The sequence below is a fragment of the Pinus tabuliformis genome, chromosome 3_1, assembly GCF_031772625.1.
Source record: "Pinus tabuliformis cultivar Carrire ecotype Pingquan chromosome 3_1, CPIR1, whole genome shotgun sequence".
NCBI lineage: Eukaryota > Viridiplantae > Streptophyta > Pinopsida > Pinales > Pinaceae > Pinus > Pinus tabuliformis.
The window spans coordinates 293,091,219-293,112,670 of record NC_142301.1 but is presented as its reverse complement, the minus strand read 5'-3'; the positions used below and the strand labels follow the sequence as shown (position 1 = coordinate 293,112,670).

The 21,452-nt window shown below is 42.5% G+C and overlaps 1 protein-coding gene across 1 annotated transcript in view; it reads left to right on the top strand.

Moving 5' to 3' along the window:
• The window catches only part of LOC149186939 (ABC transporter G family member 28-like), a 77,375-nt gene extending 56,161 nt beyond the window's left edge, over positions 1-21,214 (top strand). The window contains exon 14 of the mRNA XM_089411243.1: positions 20,946-21,214. Within this exon, the coding sequence (XP_089267369.1) occupies positions 20,946-21,111 (166 nt within the window). The 3' untranslated portion in view covers positions 21,112-21,214. The remainder of the gene's footprint in view (positions 1-20,945) is intronic.
• Positions 21,215-21,452: the final 238 nt, after the last annotated feature.

Here is a 21,452-nt window from a genome sequence, read left to right as displayed (position 1 = left end):
CTTTAGAGAAAGCAAGGAACCCTAGGTATGAAGAATCAAATGTTGTTTATGATAAGATAAAGAAGTGTTATCTTGTATTGGCCCTCTCCTAAAGATTCTTTGGGAATCTGGCTTATTGATTGTAGTGCTTCAAGGCATTCCATCAAATAGAAGGGTTCTCTCTCTAATTTGGTAGAGATGGAAACAATCGTGGGATTATACTTGGAGCTGATGCCACCTATCCCGAAAAGGGTGTAGGAAATGTTACCCCTCAATTGAATGAAGGTAAATCTTTTTTATGTACCTGATCGCAAGAAGAACCTAGTGTCCATTTTGGCAATGGAAGTCAAAGGTTACAAGGTGGCATTCATCGATGGAAAGGTAGGTGTTTGAAAATGAAATTTTCAAAGATGCTTTTACTCATGGGTTCAGGGTTGGAAATTTGTATAAAATTGCAGGATGGTCCATTGGGGACCATGTCAGTTGACACATAACACCGGAGGTTTGTGAGTCAGATGATGACAGGGATGCTTGAATTCAAAAGGAGCATGAAGGTACATGTCTGAGATGTATCGAAGGAAAATCTCACAAGGGGATCATTCCCCTCATGTAGCAAGTCCACAGGTTTGTAACAACTCGAGGAGGTTTGAGATTCATGATCCGTAATCTCATGTGTGCAGGTGGAAGAAAGCTTTCTATGGCTTGAAGCGAACCACACCGGGTTTGATATGAGAGGATTGATAGCTGCCAGATGAAGCTGAGATTCACTAAGAGTGAAGCCGATCCAAACCATTGTTTGAAGGTTGTGGATGTTAGACCTCTCATACCGGCACCTTTTAAGGACGACCTATTTCTAACAAGTGCAGAACCTCTCATTTGTAGAAGTAGGAGGGAGTTAGATTCCAGATGTGGAATGGTAAACTGCAAGCTCGTGACTACCTCGAGAATCTTAACTTTCAAAAGTTATATGGTAGTGATGCCGGACCAGATTTGGGAAATCCCTCTGAGTTTCATAAACCTATTTGCATTCATGTTCTTGGTGAACTTTCGTCCGAATATATGTTTTGCATTTAGCATGGTGAGCTCATATTTGGTTGAGCCTCACTGGATTGGTGCCAAGAATATTTTGAGATATATTCAGGGCACAATCTCTCATGGATTGAGATACACTGTTGGAAATATGAAGCTGCCTAAGTCACCGGATTCGTCCTAAACCCCCTACGAATCACGAATCCAACGAATCTGACACGATTCGGTCCGGATTCGTGTCCAAATCATATGACACGTCGTGTCCTTTTCCGACATGTCGAATCCAAGGTCGTGTCACGATTTTCAAAAGCGTGTTGCGATGTTGGGAAACGTGTCCTGTTCATGGTAATGTTAAATTCTTAAAGTAAAAGTGACATTCTCCTTGATCTTCATTTTCATCATTTTACTTTAATTTTTAACATTACCATGAAATGACTTAGGATGTTTGAGAGTGGTTCCGGCCTCATTGGATTTCATATGGAGAAAGTAGAATTTTAGATTTCATTCAAAATCCAGCAGACTTATCAGTTTTTCAGGATTTTAGGATTGGGGGATTGCAATGTTTCCATTGAATTTTGTCATGTATTAGGGTATGGAACTCGTATTTAATCAAGAGCACCAATCCCTCTATGTACCTTGATGTTAGTGACATTGGTTGTCGAACTCTTGTATCATGACCCTCCTAAAAATGTACACATCACTCAAACAAAATCTTGACCTGACATGTTATGCTTGTTCTATCTTATGTTAATGCTTAAAGGGTGATATTAATGACAAAGATCCCTATACAGATACAGAGGTAATGACAAAGATACCTCTGGATATTAATGCTTAGAGGGTGATATTGATGACAAAGATCCTGATTTTCCAACAAGACTAAAAAATTAGACATTTCTCGTGGTGGCAAGAGGGCCAAGCATAAGAAATAGATAATAGATTGACATGTATTTGAATTTTGTATGTACTATGCATGCTAATAGCTATAGATGAAGATCTATGTTTGGAATCAATAAATTTGTATCATTAATTAAAATTTGTGTAAGAAATATGATAATATCTAATTTTTAATATATATATATATATATATATTTTAATAAAATAATATATAACGTGTCCTAATGTGTCCTGTTCTGGGGGGTCAGCGTGTCCGAATCCGACACCACGAATCTCGAATCCTACGTGTCCTGAATCCCCGTGTCAGGTAACTTAGGAAGCTGCATGATTATTCGAATGCTGAATGGGTAGGCAGTGTGGAGGATCACTAGAGCACTTTTGAGTGTTGGTTCTCTTTGGGTTTTGCTTCGATCTCCAAGATAAGTAGGAAGCAAAAGACGGTTGTTTCGAGGACCGCTGAAACCGAATACATAGCTACGAGTATGATCTCGTGTGACGCTGCCTGGTTGTGGAAGTTCTTCAGCGAGCTGTTTCCTCTGTGACAATAAGGGGGGGATTCGATTGTTGAGGAATCTCGTATTCAATGATTGCTCAAGCAGATAGACATCATATACTACCTTATCTGGGATATGGTAAGTCGATCAGCGAGGAGGCTCCATCACATTGAGACTAATGTACAGGTCGCAGACATTTTGTCAAAGCCTCGGGGAAAGGTCAAACCTGTGACTTTCTCGAATGACTTGGAGTCGTTGAGAAAAGGGCCTTCCATGTTGCATGCATTGAGCTCTGGGGGGCTTGGGGTACTTACTAGAGCAACACATGACCATAGGGCGACTCACCTCCCCTAATGGTGCGCTGTGTACAGGGTGAATGGCTTAGCCTTCCCCTGCGATACCCCGTGGCGACTTTGGAACATGATGATTAGTTCTCCTGTGGGACATGATGTTTAGTTCTCCTGTCGAGGCATCCTACCTATGCAGTTTGGTACTCATGGGAAGTACCTCTCATCTGATCAATGAGTAGGGAAATGGGGTTAGGGACCATTAGTAGTAACTATCGATGGACGCATCGTTGTATCTATCGTATTCTCTATGCTAGGATGATCTCCATTGATCTTGGATCAATATGAGTGGTTTGAGACACTATCTTGTGATATTGATCTGGGATCAATGAAATTGACTTCGGGTCAGTAAGAGTGGTATGACACACTCTCCTCATATGAAACTGACTTCGGGTCAGTAGAGAATGGTATGAGACATTCTCGATCAATTCTTCTTTTTCATGGTTCAGCAAAGCAGAGCAGTGCAAGGCACTGATGGCAGAGATAGTACAGTCGGACATATGGATCAGCGGATGGAGTTCTCCCTAGTTGAGAGGGAGTGTTAAAATTGGCAACTAGGGCCAAACTCCATGTGGGTCATCTTATTAATGGCAGCTGATATTTTTCTTGGATCCCTCTCATCGAGAGGTGTAGGATTGATCTAAAGATCATCCGATTCCGATAAGTATTCATGGAGATATGAATTTATTTGTGTTATGGGACAATTCGTCAAGGTCGGCCAGCAACCAAACAAACCCCACTTGTGCTCAACGTTTTAGTATAAATAGAGGTGGCCTTCAAGTCATTTCTACACACTCACTTGGGATCTCTTCCTCTCTACTTGTCTTTGGGTTTTAGTAGGAGGAGAGATCCTAAGGGATAATGCTGCCCTGATGGAGAAAGGATCTACGCTGCCCTAATAGAGATCTACGTTGCCCTAATGGAGATCTACGCAGCCCTAGACGCAGAAAGGAAGGGAGATCTAGAATTGTGAAGGAAGCCTACATAATGCAACAAGGAAAGATCTAATTGCTGGTCTAGAAAGAGACCATATCAGTTGTACTAAAAGGCTCTTATACGCAGCCCTAAGGAGAGACCTATACGCTGTTCAAAAGAGCCCTAGCCGCAGTTCTGTTCGTGCCCTAATCACAGTCCATATACGCCCTATCTGCTGGCCTTATTCCGCACTAGATGTTGCCCTACATCCGCAATTTAAGAAGACCCTTATACGTTGGAAATAGGAGGCCTTATCTCCCTAGACGCAATCCTCTAATACACAATCTTAAGAGGCCTCTATGCTGTCCTAACCGCAGTCGTCAAAGGTGATATAATCCGTAGTCAATGAGGGTTCTATGCAGCAAGAGGAGGATTCCTATACGCTGGAAAGAGGAGCCCTTAACGCAGTCAAAGGAAGACTATTCAAGCATGCCCCAGACACAGCCATGGAGGAGTCTTACCCATAGTTTTTAAACCGGAACCGGTGACCGAACCGGTCCACCTAATGAACTGGTTTACCGACCGGAACCGGTCTAACCGGCACTGGTTTGGTCTAAACGAACCGGTTTTAAAAAAATACATTAAATAATTAATTTTTAATGAAACAAAACTATTTTTAAGATGTAAAACCATGATTCCAAGCCAATAGAGACAAAATATGCAAAGTTTGCTCATTTATATACCACCATGTAAAGGTGAATATATCAAAATGGCACCGAGTGCAATACATATCATCGACAAAATAGCAAAATACATAAGAATGAGGCTCTAAATGGCCTATAAAGTCTAAAAACAATGTTGTAAGCTATAAGGCCATTGGCCTACTACAAGCCTACAGTGTACACATGATCAATCATCAAGTTCATAACCACTACTAGACACAGGATCATCATCAGGAGCTACATAGACATCATCTGGTTCAGAGTCTGAAGATGCCTCAGCCTGATCTGCAACCTCAGTATCAATGCCACCAATGACAATAGAAGTGGACCTAATGGAAGCACGAGTTTGTCGACCTGCATGACTAGTGCCTTCCATTGGTTCTTTGCCTTTCCTTGATGCCACTACTGATCCTGGTTCTGATGCCACCACATAATCTGCTTCAACCCCTGCTAAAGCCATGTCGATATCAAAATCAACCTCAAACACAGGTTCTTCAGTCTCCTCCACCCATTCTGATGTTGGATCAATATCGTCCAACACAATGGGATCTAGATTAGGAGTTTTGCTCATCATTTGGAGCTCTGATTGCATTTATTGTTTACCCCCAAACCATGAAATCCTGAAAACCATTAAGTCTGCTGAATTTTGAGTGAAATCTAAAATTCTAGTTTTTCCATATGAAATCCAAAGAGGTCGAAACCACTCTCAAGCATCCTGAGTCATTTCATGGTAATGTTAAAAATTTAAGTAAAAGGATGAAAATAAAAATTAAAGGAAATGTCATTCTTAAACATGACCATTAATTGCCAACATTGTTAGGGTTGAAACACCCTTAGTTTCCCCCCAAAACCCCTAAACCACAATCAAGAATATGCTTTTTGCAAGTTTTGGTGGGCATGCCTAAAACCGGCCAGTTTAGGACGGTTCCGTCCTAAACCAGCTGGTTTTTCACTGGTTAGGGCAAAAAATGGGCGAAAGGGCCTTTCCAACTGGGTTTTTTGGCCGGTTTAGACCGGCGGCCTTGCTAACCGGCCGGTTAGACCGGTAACCGGTTTTTTAAAACGGTTTTGAAAACTATGGTCTTACCACAGCTATCAGACCTCAGATTTGGACAGCAACAACGTCAAGCTTCAGGCAGATGAGGAAGGTCTGAAAGTGGTTTGTATGACAGGGAGAAGAGTGCTGAAGGGTATACGTTGAAGTCTGTCCAGCAAGGCAGCATATGTTAGGACTGTGTTGATAATAGTACAGTCACTTGGATGGAGAAAGGGGTGTGAACTTGATGAAGGTTATGAACGGTAAATTCTATGAGAGAAATCACTGTGTTGAAGACCTTGGCTGGAAACCTTTGGTGCAACAAAGGCGACTGTTAGAGGGCAGATTAATATAGGCCTATGTTCAGTGACATTGGTGGAACTTCTTCATTAATAGAAGGCAGATTGAAGAGCGGACCATATGAAGGTACAAACTTCCTTGTGAGCAACAGAGGAAGACTGTGTGTTAGGCCGCAGGCCATAACATCACAATCAATATTTCATATGAGTATTTGAGTGCTCAGATCATTAGCATAATATATATGGAGATGTCATGCTACTGAAGCTATTAGAGCACTGTTTGATGCTGCTATAATATAAGATGGACAGAGCTAGTGTCATGGGTTGGTTCAACTGACAAGGAGCAGCATGATGATGTAAGGGTCTCACCTTGAAGGACCTTATGCTGCAAATCAGTTGAAGATTGAAGGCTGCTCTCCGAGTTGCAGTCCTTGGTATCAGGTGTATAACTGCATTGTGTCATCTTCATGGTGAAAATCTCTGCTCTTGTTTAGTCAAGTCAAAGTGTTGACTTCTGATGTATATGTACTATCTCTCTGCTGAACTATTGAAGAACATATAAGAAGAATTGATCAAGGGTTTCCCCACATTGGGGTTTGTCCCTTGCTAGTGCCACATCTTGTGTCCTCTTGTCTTGGCTTGTCTTCTGCAATTTGTGTTTATGTTCTATCTGCAGTTTACTTTAATGCTGATGTGAATGTTAATTTGGAAAAGATATTGAGCTAACTGTGAAAATTGAAATAAATTGCTCTAAGCATAAAACATGCCTAAAATTAACATTTTTTCTGAGTCTGCCTTCGAATTGCCTATCCTGTAGCAAGTTTGTAGGTGGTTTCTCATCTCTCTTTGTTATGCAAGGAATCCTCCTCCCTTATATCCCAATTTTCTGACTATTTCTTGCACTAAAACTCCCAAGTTCTTCCTCCTTTGTAGGACGACCTTTTTTATTTTGCTGCAAATTCGACCGTTGTCTATTTTGCAACCCCTCTAGCTTTTAAACAATCCATCTCTTCACTGCATCCAATTCAATGAGATATACACCGGTTTCTGTTAGCATGATTTCCTATGGATAGTCACTTTCAGATGCATGAAGGATGCTATTATATGTTTTTTCACTGTCTATATCTAACGCTACCTATTTTTCGTTAGATGTGGTTGTTAAATTTTGCATCCATAACGCAACACCGGCATTACCAATGTCTTCACAGCGGTGTTACCAATATCTGGAATAAGGAACTGATTACTTCCCAATCCCAACCTCGGCCACATTGTACCTATTTCGTAGAATGAAATGGCCCTCCCACACTCCTTCCAATCATTTTCTTGTGCATACTTTCCAAGTCAGACTTCTATTGAACTCTTGCGGCCAAGCTACTTGTAGTGATGGATAATTTCGAAGGGTTCATTCATAAAGCTGATTTGCGGATGGCGCATCTTCGATATAAGAGAAGACACCACCACCTTGGTTTTACCGGTGTACACTTCCATTCCCACTTCTTTGCAAAAGGTCTCTAGTGCCTATAGATGTTGCTATATAAAATCTGTAACATTCTTATGGAAAAGCTGAATTCACCTGTATACATCTGCATAGAGAAGGATTCATATTATATCATAGGATAGTTTAAATGTTAGATATCATTTTTTGGGATTCAACTGTGTTAAGTAAGTCATTCAAAGTATGACCATTTCCATGAGAGGTAGTCGTAAAGTGACTAATTTCTCATGATTTTTGAATAGTTCACTTAGCACTCATTGCATCGGGTGATGCTCACAGGGGTGAAGAAGTGGGATTGAAACTAGTGAGATGTGGAGAACGAATCACATAGCATCAATCATCACTTCCGGGGCTTGCACCCGGTAACCAGGACTTCCCAGGAGGTCACCCATCCCAGAACTCCTCTGGCTCAAGCGCGCTTAACTGTGGAGTTTTTCCCACAATCAAGCCCACTTAGCTTGCTACCCCATTTGCAAAACCTTAGCAAGTATTGTGCCTCATGAACCATTCAGGTAGAGATCCCTTGACTCTTTTTGAATTTAAGTATGGGGGATTTTCGCAGTGCATTATATTAGATATCATTTTTTGGGATTCAACTGCGTTAAGTAAGTCATTCAAAGTATGACCATTTCCATGAGAGGTAGTCGTAAAGTGACTAATTTCTCATGATTTTTGAATAGTTCACTTAGCACTCATTGCATCGGGTGATGCTCACAGGGGTGAAGAAGTGGGATTGAAACTAGTGAAATGTGGAGAACGAATCACATAGCATCAATCATCACTTCCGGGGCTTGCACCCGGTAACCAGGACTTCCCAGGAGGTCACCCATCCCAGAACTCCTCTGGCTCAAGCGCGCTTAACTGTGGAGTTTTTCCCCACAATCAAGCCCACTTAGCTTGCTACCCCATTTGCAAAACCTTAGCAAGTATTGTGCCTCATGAACCATTCAGGTAGAGATCCCTTGACTCTTTTTGAATTTAAGTATGGGGGATTTTCGCAGTGCATTATATTAGATATCATTTTTTGGGATTCAACTGCGTTAAGTAAGTCATTCAAAGTATGACCATTTCCATGAGAGGTAGTCGTAAAGTGACTAATTTCTCATGATTTTTGAATAGTTCACTTAGCACTCATTGCATCGGGTGATGCTCACAGGGGTGAAGAAGTGGGATTGAAACTAGTGAAATGTGGAGAACGAATCACATAGCATCAATCATCACTTCCGGGGCTTGCACCCGGTAACCAGGACTTCCCAGGAGGTCACCCATCCCAGAACTCCTCTGGCTCAAGCGCGCTTAACTGTGGAGTTTTTCCCCACAATCAAGCCCACTTAGCTTGCTACCCCATTTGCAAAACCTTAGCAAGTATTGTGCCTCATGAACCATTCAGGTAGAGATCCCTTGACTCTTTTTGAATTTAAGTATGGGGGATTTTCGCAGTGCATTATATTAGATATCATTTTTTGGGATTCAACTGCGTTAAGTAAGTCATTCAAAGTATGACCATTTCCATGAGAGGTAGTCGTAAAGTGACTAATTTCTCATGATTTTTGAATAGTTCACTTAGCACTCATTGCATCGGGTGATGCTCACAGGGGTGAAGAAGTGGGATTGAAACTAGTAAGATGTGGAGAACGAATCACATAGCATCAATCATCACTTCCGGGGCTTGCACCCGGTAACCAGGACTTCCCAGGAGGTCACCCATCCCAGAACTCCTCTGGCTCAAGCGCGCTTAACTGTGGAGTTTTTCCCCACAATCAAGCCCACTTAGCTTGCTACCCCATTTGCAAAACCTTAGCAAGTATTGTGCCTCATGAACCATTCAGGTAGAGATCCCTTGACTCTTTTTGAATTTAAGTATGGGGGATTTTCGCAGTGCATTATATTAGATATCATTTTTTGGGATTCAACTGCGTTAAGTAAGTCATTCAAAGTATGACCATTTCCATGAGAGGTAGTCGTAAAGTGACTAATTTCTCATGATTTTTGAATAGTTCACTTAGCACTCATTGCATCGGGTGATGCTCACAGGGGTGAAGAAGTGGGATTGAAACTAGTGAGATGTGGAGAACGAATCACATAGCATCAATCATCACTTCCGGGGCTTGCACCCGGTAACCAGGACTTCCCAGGAGGTCACCCATCCCAGAACTCCTCTGGCTCAAGCGCGCTTAACTGTGGAGTTTTTCCCCACAATCAAGCCCACTTAGCTTGCTACCCCATTTGCAAAACCTTAGCAAGTATTGTGCCTCATGAACCATTCAGGTAGAGATCCCTTGACTCTTTTTGAATTTAAGTATGGGGGATTTTCGCAGTGCATTATATTAGATATCATTTTTTTGGATTTTCCCAGTTAAGCGCGCTTGAGCCAGAGGAGTTCTGGGATGGGTGACCTCCTGGGAAGTCCTGGTTACCGGGTGCAAGCCCCGGAAGTGATGATTGATGCTATGTGATTCGTTCTCCACATCTCACTAGTTTCAATCCCACTTCTTCACCCCTGTGAGCATCACCCGATGCAATGAGTGCTAAGTGAACTATTCAAAAATCATGAGAAATTAGTCACTTTACGACTACCTCTCATGGAAATGGTCATACTTTGAATGACTTACTTAACGCAGTTGAATCCCAAAAAATGATATCTAATATAATGCACTGCGAAAATCCCCCATACTTAAATTCAAAAAGAGTCAAGGGATCTCTACCTGAATGGTTCATGAGGCACAATACTTGCTAAGGTTTTGCAAATGGGGTAGCAAGCTAAGTGGGCTTGATTGTGGGGAAAAACTCCATAGTTAAGCGCGCTTGAGCCAGAGGAGTTCTGGGATGGGTGACCTCCTGGGAAGTCCTGGTTACCGGGTGCAAGCCCCGGAAGTGATGATTGATGCTATGTGATTCGTTCTCCACATCTCACTAGTTTCAATCCCACTTCTTCACCCCTGTGAGCATCACCCGATGCAATGAGTGCTAAGTGAACTATTCAAAAATCATGAGAAATTAGTCACTTTACGACTACCTCTCATGGAAATGGTCATACTTTGAATGACTTACTTAACGCAGTTGAATCCCAAAAAATGATATCTAATATAATGCACTGCGAAAATCCCCCATACTTAAATTCAAAAAGAGTCAAGGGATCTCTACCTGAATGGTTCATGAGGCACAATACTTGCTAAGGTTTTGCAAATGGGGTAGCAAGCTAAGTGGGCTTGATTGTGGGAAAAACTCCACAGTTAAGCGCGCTTGAGCCAGAGGAGTTCTGGGATGGGTGACCTCCTGGGAAGTCCTGGTTACCGGGTGCAAGCCCCGGAAGTGATGATTGATGCTATGTGATTCGTTCTCCACATCTCACTAGTTTCAATCCCACTTCTTCACCCCTGTGAGCATCACCCGATGCAATGAGTGCTAAGTGAACTATTCAAAAATCATGAGAAATTAGTCACTTTACGACTACCTCTCATGGAAATGGTCATACTTTGAATGACTTACTTAACGCAGTTGAATCCCAAAAAATGATATCAATATAATGCACTGCGAAAATCCCCCATACTTAAATTCAAAAAGAGTCAAGGGATCTCTACCTGAATGGTTCATGAGGCACAATACTTGCTAAGGTTTTGCAAATGGGGTAGCAAGCTAAGTGGGCTTGATTGTGGGGAAAAACTCCACAGTTAAGCGCGCTTGAGCCAGAGGAGTTCTGGGATGGGTGACCTCCTGGGAAGTCCTGGTTACCGGGTGCAAGCCCCGGAAGTGATGATTGATGCTATGTGATTCGTTCTCCACATCTCACTAGTTTCAATCCCACTTCTTCACCCCTGTGAGCATCACCCGATGCAATGAGTGCTAAGTGAACTATTCAAAAATCATGAGAAATTAATCACTTTACGACTACCTCTCATGGAAATGGTCATACTTTGAATGACTTACTTAACGCAGTTGAATCCCAAAAAATGATATCTAATATAATGCACTGCGAAAATCCCCCATACTTAAGTTTAAATGTTTTTATCTTTTATCTTTTCAGGTATATATCTTTTGATTAATTTTGTTTTAAAATTGCTAAAAATGGTTAGAATTTTAAATTTGATTTGTTAAATTTATATAATTTAAATGTTTTTTTGTTTGTTTTTGTTTTTTTTTTTTGTTTTTTTTTTTTCATTGTTTCTAAATAAGACTATTCTACTATTCGCATTAAAAGTGTAAAATTACAACATAACGAGCAAAATGCACCAGCTGGCCAGAAGGGAAGGCCGCATGAAACAGAAAGTGTCCAGAGCACAGATGTTGGACAAGACCATGTTTTGCAGTCCCGCGCAGGGGATCCAGAGGAACACAATTTAGCCTTCCTGAGCTTATCAGATTTACAAACAGCAGAAACAAAAGATTGACCTCGACACAATAGCAGATACAAAAAATTGACAGTTTTGACAAAAAAGCCCTCGCTACTGGGCCGCATAACCTGTTAAGAAGCTGCAAAGCTTGATTAAACTTCCGGAATCTCCTCCACGATCCTGCACCATCCACCGTCAGCCAGGTCCTGGGCTTGGGCCTCCTCATTCTCGTTCGAAACCGGAGGCGCAGGCGCCATCATTGTGTCATTGACGATGCTGGCTAGCGGTTCCATGTCTCGCGAGGAGCCTGCAATTGGCATCGGAACTGTTCCCTGGTCCTCCCGAAGAACACTGGATTCGCCCTCTTCTTGGGCTTCCTCTAGAAAGAGCACTGAAACATGGGCAATGATCTGAGGACGGTTAAGGGAACAGTTGAAAGTGAAGATTGCTGAGCCGAAGGAGGGCGAAGACGAGGAACCTGGGGAGCTGGGTTCAAGAAATTGGCTGGGCCTCAGAATGCTCCCTCTTCCGCTGCGGGAGCGTGGGTGCTGACTCGAGGTAGCATCACCAGAAGAAGGGCGTGAAGGAGCGCCCCGAGCGGTGCCTCTGCGGCTGAGCATTCTTTGGCGGAGCCGAGGCATGACAGCAGAGACAACACCGTAATGGATTACAGAACAGACCACCAGAGAGATATATCTCAGTCCAAACACACAGGCTAGCGGATGGGAGCCCAAAGCAGCAGCGGGAGACGGAGAAGTAGAGCAAGAGCCCAACCAACACGGAGGCTTCGAGCTAGCTGAGCCCGAGCCCAACCAACACAACACAAGGAACAACAGAGTAAACCCATGGCGGAGTCTGGTTAATAAGCATTTTCCCCTGCCTCGAGACCCTCCCGCCATAACTATGGCATTCATGGGAGCCGAGAGCCGATACCAGCCAGCGCGTGCGGAGATGGACGGCATATTAATGTTACCAGCAAACATTCCCTTACACCCTGTTAAACCCACCTGCATGTGATCCTCCCTCCACATGGCTCCTTGTCCGCTATACAAGGCTGGCAGGTGGCATCTTTGCTCCGCCCACTCCAGTCCTATCACGCCCCCAGGCCTGTGGTAGTCTTCCAACCGCTCTTGGCGAGGTGCGGCACCACTGAACACTTACTTTTCACCAATACTAATGTTCATGGACTACGCCTAATTCACTTTCTCTTACTTAGTTTGTGTTTCGCAACCAAGTATTATTATGCATAACCTTTATACTAATGAACACCCATACTCATTCATTATCATCAGCAATTATAAAAGAGAACAACAATTGCACAGTATAAAGGGAGGGGCAACTCCTTGAACAATGAGTCTGCCCAACAATATATATTAATCAATCTTTCTTCAATAATACAAGCTTCACAAGTATCCTTGGCAAAATCCAAGTCTATACTTAGCCAATTTTACAATAGAGGCAAAACAACCTTTTACAACCTTTGTGCACACCTTGCACGGTGGGAGGGTGCTCACCCGAGTCACCAAGACTCTCTCCTCAAGTCTCACACAAATCTGCACTTCCACCAAGTCACGAGAATACCTTGCCCACCCTTCGTTTCATCCCAAGTGCGACCTTAAACATGTGCACAAGACAACCTTAAGCGCATGAGGAGTGCGCTTTTCCTCTTGTCTCTAGTGCGCACTCTTTTCTGCGCCTTGAGTGAAGAAGCTTGATCGAATTGCGTTATGCCAAATGAACTTACACGCTCCAATATATACGCATGCAAGTGTGGGTGGTGGCTCACCCGGCCGACCACCTAAACTGTGTTTACACACCCCTTTCACAAGGCTTGAATGCCCATAGGATACGTCGGCCAACCCTCCAACGTGCCCATGCTTCGTTGGGTATAAGCTCCCTTCTATCGTCCTCATTTCAAGCGTTGTTTACAAGTGTCGTAAATATCGCAGAACTTTCGTCGCACAAAACTTGCCCGAACGTCGCACCGTCATGTAGGCCAGCTCGTCCGCGCCCGCGCCCTGCCTGCGTGCAGCCTAACTCGCGCGCCCGCCCGTGTGCAGCCCGACTCGCGTCCCCCCCGCGCCTTTGCCCGTGCGCCCGCGAGCTTGCCCGTGCCCGCGCCCTCGTTCGACTGTCGTGCGGCCCGACTTGCCCGCCACCAACCGCGCCCGCTCGCCCAACTGCGCCCAGCATAAACAAAGATCTTACATCCTCCTCCACCTAAAATCGTTGTCGTCCTCGACAACATACCATCCTGGTAGCCATCTACCAAGAACATCACTATCCACGATGTCAACTCCTCCACATACGGCAAATATCCCTGCAACATATGTAGAACTCCATCTCCATCATGTCTCACCTTAGTGACCAACTGCCACCAAGCTCTCCATACCAAGGTATACACCTCAACGGTATGCTATGTATCAGATATCATCTCGATCCATGATCATCGACCCCTTTGCCACAATCTCCACTGCAACATCCTGTGTCGACCTCATCATGTGTCATCCCTCCATGTAGTCTCTCATCAGATGCTAGCACATGTGTGCCAACATGTCGACTTGATAGCAACATCTTTCTGCACATTGGTACCCCTCATGACTCGAACTAGTCGGGTGATCAGTCCAACCATACGCCCAAATCACAAGAATGCACATCCTTATGCCACCATAAGTCTTTCCTTGACTTCTGCTACATCTCGGACTCGTCAAGAATCTGCTCTCAATCCCATGCTCAGGTCCATGGAAATTCTATCCCATCTGCAACATGTCCCAGCCATGGTCTTGTTGCACAAAGGTGTACAACCTTTCCACTAGCTCATACATCTCCATGTCATAACAGCATCTGCACAACATCCTTTGCTTCGACACTCTCATAGAATGTCCATGAATGACACCTTTACACATGCTCCTGCATAATGTCCCTGCACAATTGTCATGCTCCATGTCTCCACCCTGATGTCCATGACTGTAGTTGTCCATGATGTCCAACCCATGTAGACTCCATCCCAACATCTGGTCATTTGCATCCAAGTCTGCAATCTGTCATAAAGAAGCCTCCTTCCAAGGCCCCTTGCAAAGTTGGTGTGGTTCCTTCCTACCAAGGCCTCCACACCAACCTTTCTCCAAGGTTGTCTATAGAGAAAGGAGGGCCAGGAAGTTTCCTCCCTGACTCTCATCCACCCATGTGTCAGATTGATGTTGTGTCCTCAAGTATCTATGCACAACCTCAATCTCCTCACATGTACATCCAAGCTCACCTAGCTTGTCCTTTGTCAACTGAAAGTCATATATGCCCATAGCATACCTGCAAAAGTCCACTATACCAGCAGGATCTCTACCCCCATAATCCTCATCAACCACTGCCTCTGAAGTAGTACTCGGACTCCCTTCATTTGCAACTCCTTTGTGAAGATCATCAGTAGAAGATGCTCCTACCAAGTGTCTCCATGTTCGTGAGATTGCCTTCTCACTTCCTTCATCCTTCTTTCCGGCTCTTGCAACGAAGTCAACCAGCTTCCGTTCCTTCGCTGTTTGAGTCACACTCCCAAGTCCTCTTTGCTCCACATCCTCATGCTTCACATTTGGATCTTTGGGATACAAAACCATAGAAGTCATCCTTGGCCTATACCCCAAGCAACTTCTTCTATTCATCGGTACCATCATGGTTCTCCCTTCAGCTGTGATCAAGAGAATGTCCCGGTCCACCATTGGTATGGCTTGTGCAAGCTCCATAAAGTCCAGCCCCAACACCATAGAATGATCATCCATGTCCACAACCCTCAAGTCCAACTTTCCAAACCACAATCCCACTTTCACCTGAGTGTTCTTTAACACACCATCAACAACTCTTATGGTAGAGTTGACTGCTTTGAAAGCACTCCATTCCCTCTCCATCTTTTCTTTCTTCCCAAAAGACTTTGCTGCCTTCCTGCTTAAGAAGCTATGAGTAGCCCCTGTATCCACCAATGCTGCAAATCTCTTACCTTTCACGGTTACCTGCACAAAACTTAGCTTCAAGGAATCACCTCCCTCTGTTGGCTTTGTCTTGCGCCTTATATCAACAACCTTCTTCAAGAATTCGGCCTCAGAAGTGTCAATTGGCTCATGTTCCAACTTGACTTTCCTCCTAAGGTACTTCACCTCCTTGCTTGGCTCTTCTAAGCAACTCGATCCTGGTCCAGCTTGACTTCCTTCAAGTTTGTCCTCCATCGCATCTTGCTCAAGTGCACCAACCAAGTGTCCACTGACTAAGTTCATAGAACTAAACTTCCGAATGTCCTCTGGATTGTCTCGGTAGTGAGTTCCCAACCTGTCAATGTAGTCGAGCTCTTCCTGCTCAATCACAACAACCTTCTTACCAAGAAGCTTCTTCTTTATTTCTTCCTCAACTTGCTTGATTTCGGCTTCCACCCTGGCACTTTCCTTCCTTAACCGGGCTCTTTCATCAAAGAGCTCTTGAAGACCAAGGCCACTTTGTCGGATCTCCTCATCAAGTTCCTTGAGTTCAACATCTGTCGTACTTCCGCATTGGCTCTTGAGTTCTTCAAGTTCCCTTCTTAGTTCCGAACAGCTCTCCCGAATCCTCATGTTCTCAGCCTTCATCGAAACCCAGTCAGAACTCCATCGACTCATTTGCTCCAACACTTTGTACCGGAAGGCTTCAACTGCATTATGGCTAGACTCACCTATCGTAGGTTCATCCACCATCTCTGCCTTTTCAGCCATCTCCATGTTCACCAAGTCCCTGCAATCATGAACCAGCACTTGTTCCACTTGTATGTGAAACAACTTCCTTCACCTGCAAGTACCTGTCATCAACTTTCAAGTGTGTGCGCACTTGCTTCACCCAGCCTCCTGCAAGACTCCTCCAAGCCTTTAGACTAGCTCTGATACCAATTGTCACGCCCCCAGGCCTGCGGTAGTCTTCCAACCGCTCTTGGCGAGGTGCGGCACCACCGAACACTTTCTTTTCACCAATACTAATGTTCATGGACTACGCCTAATTCACTTTCTCTTACTTAGTTTGTGTTTCGCAACCAAGTATTATTATGCATAACCTTTATACTAATGAACACCCATACTCATTCATTATTATCAGCAATTATAAAAGAAAACAACAATTGCTCAGTATAAAGGGAGGGGCAACTCCTTGAACAATGAGTTTGCCCAACAATATATATTAATCAATCTTTCTTCAATAATACAAGCTTCACAAGTATCCTTGGCAAAATCCAAGTCTATACTTAGCCAATTTTACAATAGAGGCAAAACAGCCTTTTACAACCTTTGTGCACACCTTGCACGGTGGGAGGGTGCTCACCCGAGTCACCAAGACTCCCTCCTCAAGTCTCACACAAATCTGCACTTCCACCAAGTCACGGGCACACCTTGCCCACCCTTCGTTTCATCCCAAGTGCGACCTTAAACCTGTGCACAAGACAACCTTAAGCGCATGAGGAGTGCGCTTTTCCTCTTGTCTCTAGTGCGCACTCTTTTCTGCGCCTTGAGTGAAGAAGCTTGATTGAATTGCGTTATGCCAAATGAACTTACACGCTCCAATATATACGCGTGCAAGTGTGGGTGGTGGCTCACCCGGCCGACCACCTAAACTGTGTTTACACACCCCTTTCACAAGGCTTGAATGCCCATAGGATACGTCGGCCAGCCCTCCAACGTGCCCATGCTTCGTTGGGTATAAGCTCCCTTCTATCGTCCTCATTTCAAGCGTTGTTTACAAGTGTCGTAAATATCGCAGAACTTTCGTCGCACAAAACTCGCCCGAACGTCGCACCGTCGTGCAGGCCAGCTCGTCCGTGCCCGCGCCCTGCCCGCGTGCAGCCTAACTCGCGCGCCCGCCCGCGTGCAGCCGGACTTGTGTGCCTTCGCCCGCGCGCTTGCCCGTGCCCGCGCTCTCGTTCGACCGTCGTGCGGCCCGACTTGCCCGCGCCCAACCTCGCCCGCTCGCCCAACCACGCCCGGCATAAACGAAGACCTTACAAGTCCCATCGCAATGAAGGCAGCCTTAGACACCCGCATCCGAGGTGTTTTTGGTGCTTTTAAGACCTTGAATGCATTTATATATTCAAACGTGCAATTTAAATAACTGAAAATTGCAATCGTTATATGACTGGATTCCAAAAAATAAAAAAATAAAATATTTAAAATTCACGGTATATAATACGTACTCTTCTTAGGCCTTTCTCTATTCTCATTAATCCACTTCTCTGTTTTGTCAATGTATTAACCAATAGTGTTGGCCAAAGGGAGCAGGTTTTTTTATTTTTTTTATCTTCAAAACCAATATTGACCTTCCGGATGATAACTCCTCGGATCTTGATCGTGACCTTAACCTACACGTATACGTTGTGCACTGTAGCGGTCCATTCGCTCGACACCCCAGCTCTATGAATTATTCCATTTGTTTCTCTCAAGAAAATGTCAATGAAGCAGCACTACACATTTTACTCGTTGGCATTCCAAGTCTTTTCTGAATTTCTATCACGTCTCACTATTAGGCAATGGTCAACTGTGAAATGATTGGGCCTAAAACTCACTTGTCCTATGGCCTACTTCTTCTCTTACACCCACATACTGATTTTCCTTCCCCGGATCAGCTTAGTGAAAATGGAGCTAATCATGATGTTAGTTTCTTGGATCATTCTTCTTCCCCTTTGTGGCCAAGGATGATGAAGCTTGCCACCCAAATCTTCTGAATTTCTATCATATGGTGAAAACGGAGCTAATCATGATGTTCTAGTAGTTTCTTGGATCATTCTTCTTCCCCTTTGTGGCCAAGGATGATGAAGCTTGCCACCCAATCTTTGGAATTTCTGTCATATTTCTCAGTGAGGCAATAGTCAACTGTGGAATGCTTGGGTTTAAAACCCACTTGTCATATAGCCTGCTTCTCCCTCTCTTATGCTCACTGATTTTCCTCTCCATGATCCCCTTATTAACTTAGCGAAAATGGAGCTAATCGTGATATTTCAGTGGTTTCCTGGATCATTCCTCTTCCCCTTTGTGGTTCGGGATGATGAAGCTTGTCAACCAATCTTCTGGAATGCCCTCTGAAATCATTTGGTTCGGCAAATCTGTGATGTGATGGCATTCTAGGCCCATGTCAGCAGCTATGCTTGTAAACCATATATGTTCTTTGCTGTGCTGGATGTTAGCATTTTGATTCCCTCTATTACATCATTTTTCATGAAGGCTTCTCCCAGAGTGTTGATCGTCAAGGGATCCAAGAAAATTCTTGCAGTGCAGATCTTTTTAATAGTGGAAATTTTTAAGAGATTTGGACCATGGGGATTTGGTCCCTATCTATGTTTAATAGATCCAGGTTAAAATATACCTAAATTAATTTTTATATATTTTATTTTTATTAATTGGTTAGATGATAGTATTTTTTATATTTGAAATAGTCAACATGGTATGAACATTATTTTTAATCTGTTTAGTCTAACTAGTAGATTAAATGACCTTTTTCTGACCATTTGTTCAGGTTAATTTTGTTTAAAATCTGGTACAGATTTTTAAAAATCATTAGTTTAAGTTGTAACAAGAAATCACAATCTCACTAGAAATTATATTACCTGATCCCAACAAAAAAAAATCATTTCATCTATTAATTAGTTGGACTACACCTTTTCAATCATTTATAATAATCTCATCCATATTAAATTGTAAAATCCACTTCTCTCAACACAGTGAATTCAAAGATTTCAAAATTCACTATCATTGAATAGATACAATGGATTCCTAATGAATGAAATTATTGGGTGTAGTTAGTAGTTAAATGTAAGTCATTCTTGTATCTTGTTTGATAAATCGTTATCTTCATAAAAATTTTAAAATTCACTATTATTATAAATTATATGTACAACAGACGTACTGAATGAAATTGTTGCGTGTATTCCTTTTTTTACCAGTTGTCCAACTTTCTGTAGTAGCTTTTAATGAAGGTCAAAGTCATTCTCGTATCCTGTTTGATAAATCGTTATCTTCATATTCACCTCAAAATTTATTTTCCCCATTTGTTATAATTGATCAACTTTGTTGCCATTTCTTCATATGAAATTTTTTACCATGGGAGTTCATGTTTTAACAATCATTAACCTTGTGATATGGATGATGTGGATCAACATACCATTGTAAAACAAACAGACCTCTATTGTTGAAGGCTTGTGTCTAATTTTCTGGATCTTAAGAACCATCGATGAATTTAATCTTTGCCACAATAAAAGTAAGTGGTGAAATATTTACTTCTTGTGGTAACAGTTGTACAACAGATTGTGACGTTGACATTTGTGTATCACTCCAATACTTAAGGCTACGTTCCGTATTTGTATTGCATCCAGTAATTGATTCATTTGGTTGGATTTACCATTAGAACCCGCAAATTTATTTTGCAATTGATCCACAGCTATTGCGAGTACCGAATGTAGACGCCTCAGCCACCTCTTGTCATTGTTGTATAATGATTACCAGGGTTATTTCTGCTGTGGAAGTTGATCTCCCGCTTCTAGTTTCTATTTGAGGCATATCTCTCGTAGTTGCTCTTAGTGAGAGTATTATTGTCTTTTCCAAACCTTAAACCAGCCTCTTTTGTCTATATTATATGTAAACTAGCTGTGATACCCAACATTGATCTAGGAAGACTTTGTGTTTTGATAGGCAAAATAACTAGAAATGACAAAGCAATAATCACTTGACATTATAATTATCGACAGAATTAAGACATAAATAACAGAAGCATATTTAGATTGCTACTAACTTTTGGCCGAGGAGACCTTTAGCTTTTGATTCAGGCAGGCTGCCTCAAGTCCTTGAATGAGGATTTTTTCTCTCACTAGAGACAGATGCTTTGTCTTCAAACATTACTACCTCTTATATTAAGTGAGTTCCATTTATCCATGGAAGGAAAACTGCTAAGCCTGATTTCAGATTGCTTTTCATACCTATTTATATTGGTTCTCTATCCTGTTGCTAATTTGGAAGAATATTTGGTCAGTTGGCTTTCCACTCCAGGCAGTCAAAACCTGTATCCAAATCCCTATATTGATTCTTGAATCATATATATCAATTCCTTGATGGATATATAGAGAGGTATTACCCTCCACCAATAACTTTACAGTGTAGCAATTCCTAAACAAAATCATGGTATTGTATTCTGATCCTGAAGTTCTGAAACGAATACTGCATCTTTAACCCAGGAAACTTGTTTTTTCAAGAATCATAACACGTGTTATTGTTTACTATATCCAATACGACCTATTAACTGCCACAAGAAGGAAGCACTCAATGAGTATTATCATTATTATTACAATTGTTTTAACGTGAATCTCATGACATATAGAAATACTATTTCCTATGATCATTGAATTATTTGTGAATGCCTTGCAGATATTCTGGTGTGTGGATGATATCTCGTTGTGGCATACTGCTGAGAAAAGGCTACCGTGTAGATTACTGGGTTCGTTGTATCAGCGTTCTTATTGGCTTTGGAGCATTAGCTCGGATGATTGCTTTTAGCTGTTTGATTTTCCTTAATCGAAAAAGACAAAGGTGATTTGTAAATCAAATTGAGGATAAAGGTGATGTGTAAATCAAATTGAGGAAAGGGGTTGTACATGTTTATTTTGGGATATAATTAGTAAATTTATTTATTTAATAAAAGATTTGGTTTAAGTGGTTTCATAGTCAAAGCTCCCACATCATAATTCTTGTTGCCACGATTTTTGTAAAATAAAGTCATAGTTCCTAATTGACAAAGGAACTATGAACAACAAATGAATGATTCCTGAAGTCATTGTTCATGAGGGTCAAAGTTCTGGAGGTCATAGTTACTATGTGTCATAGTTCTTAAGGGTTAAAGTTATCAAGTTCATAGTTCTTATATGTCATAGTTAC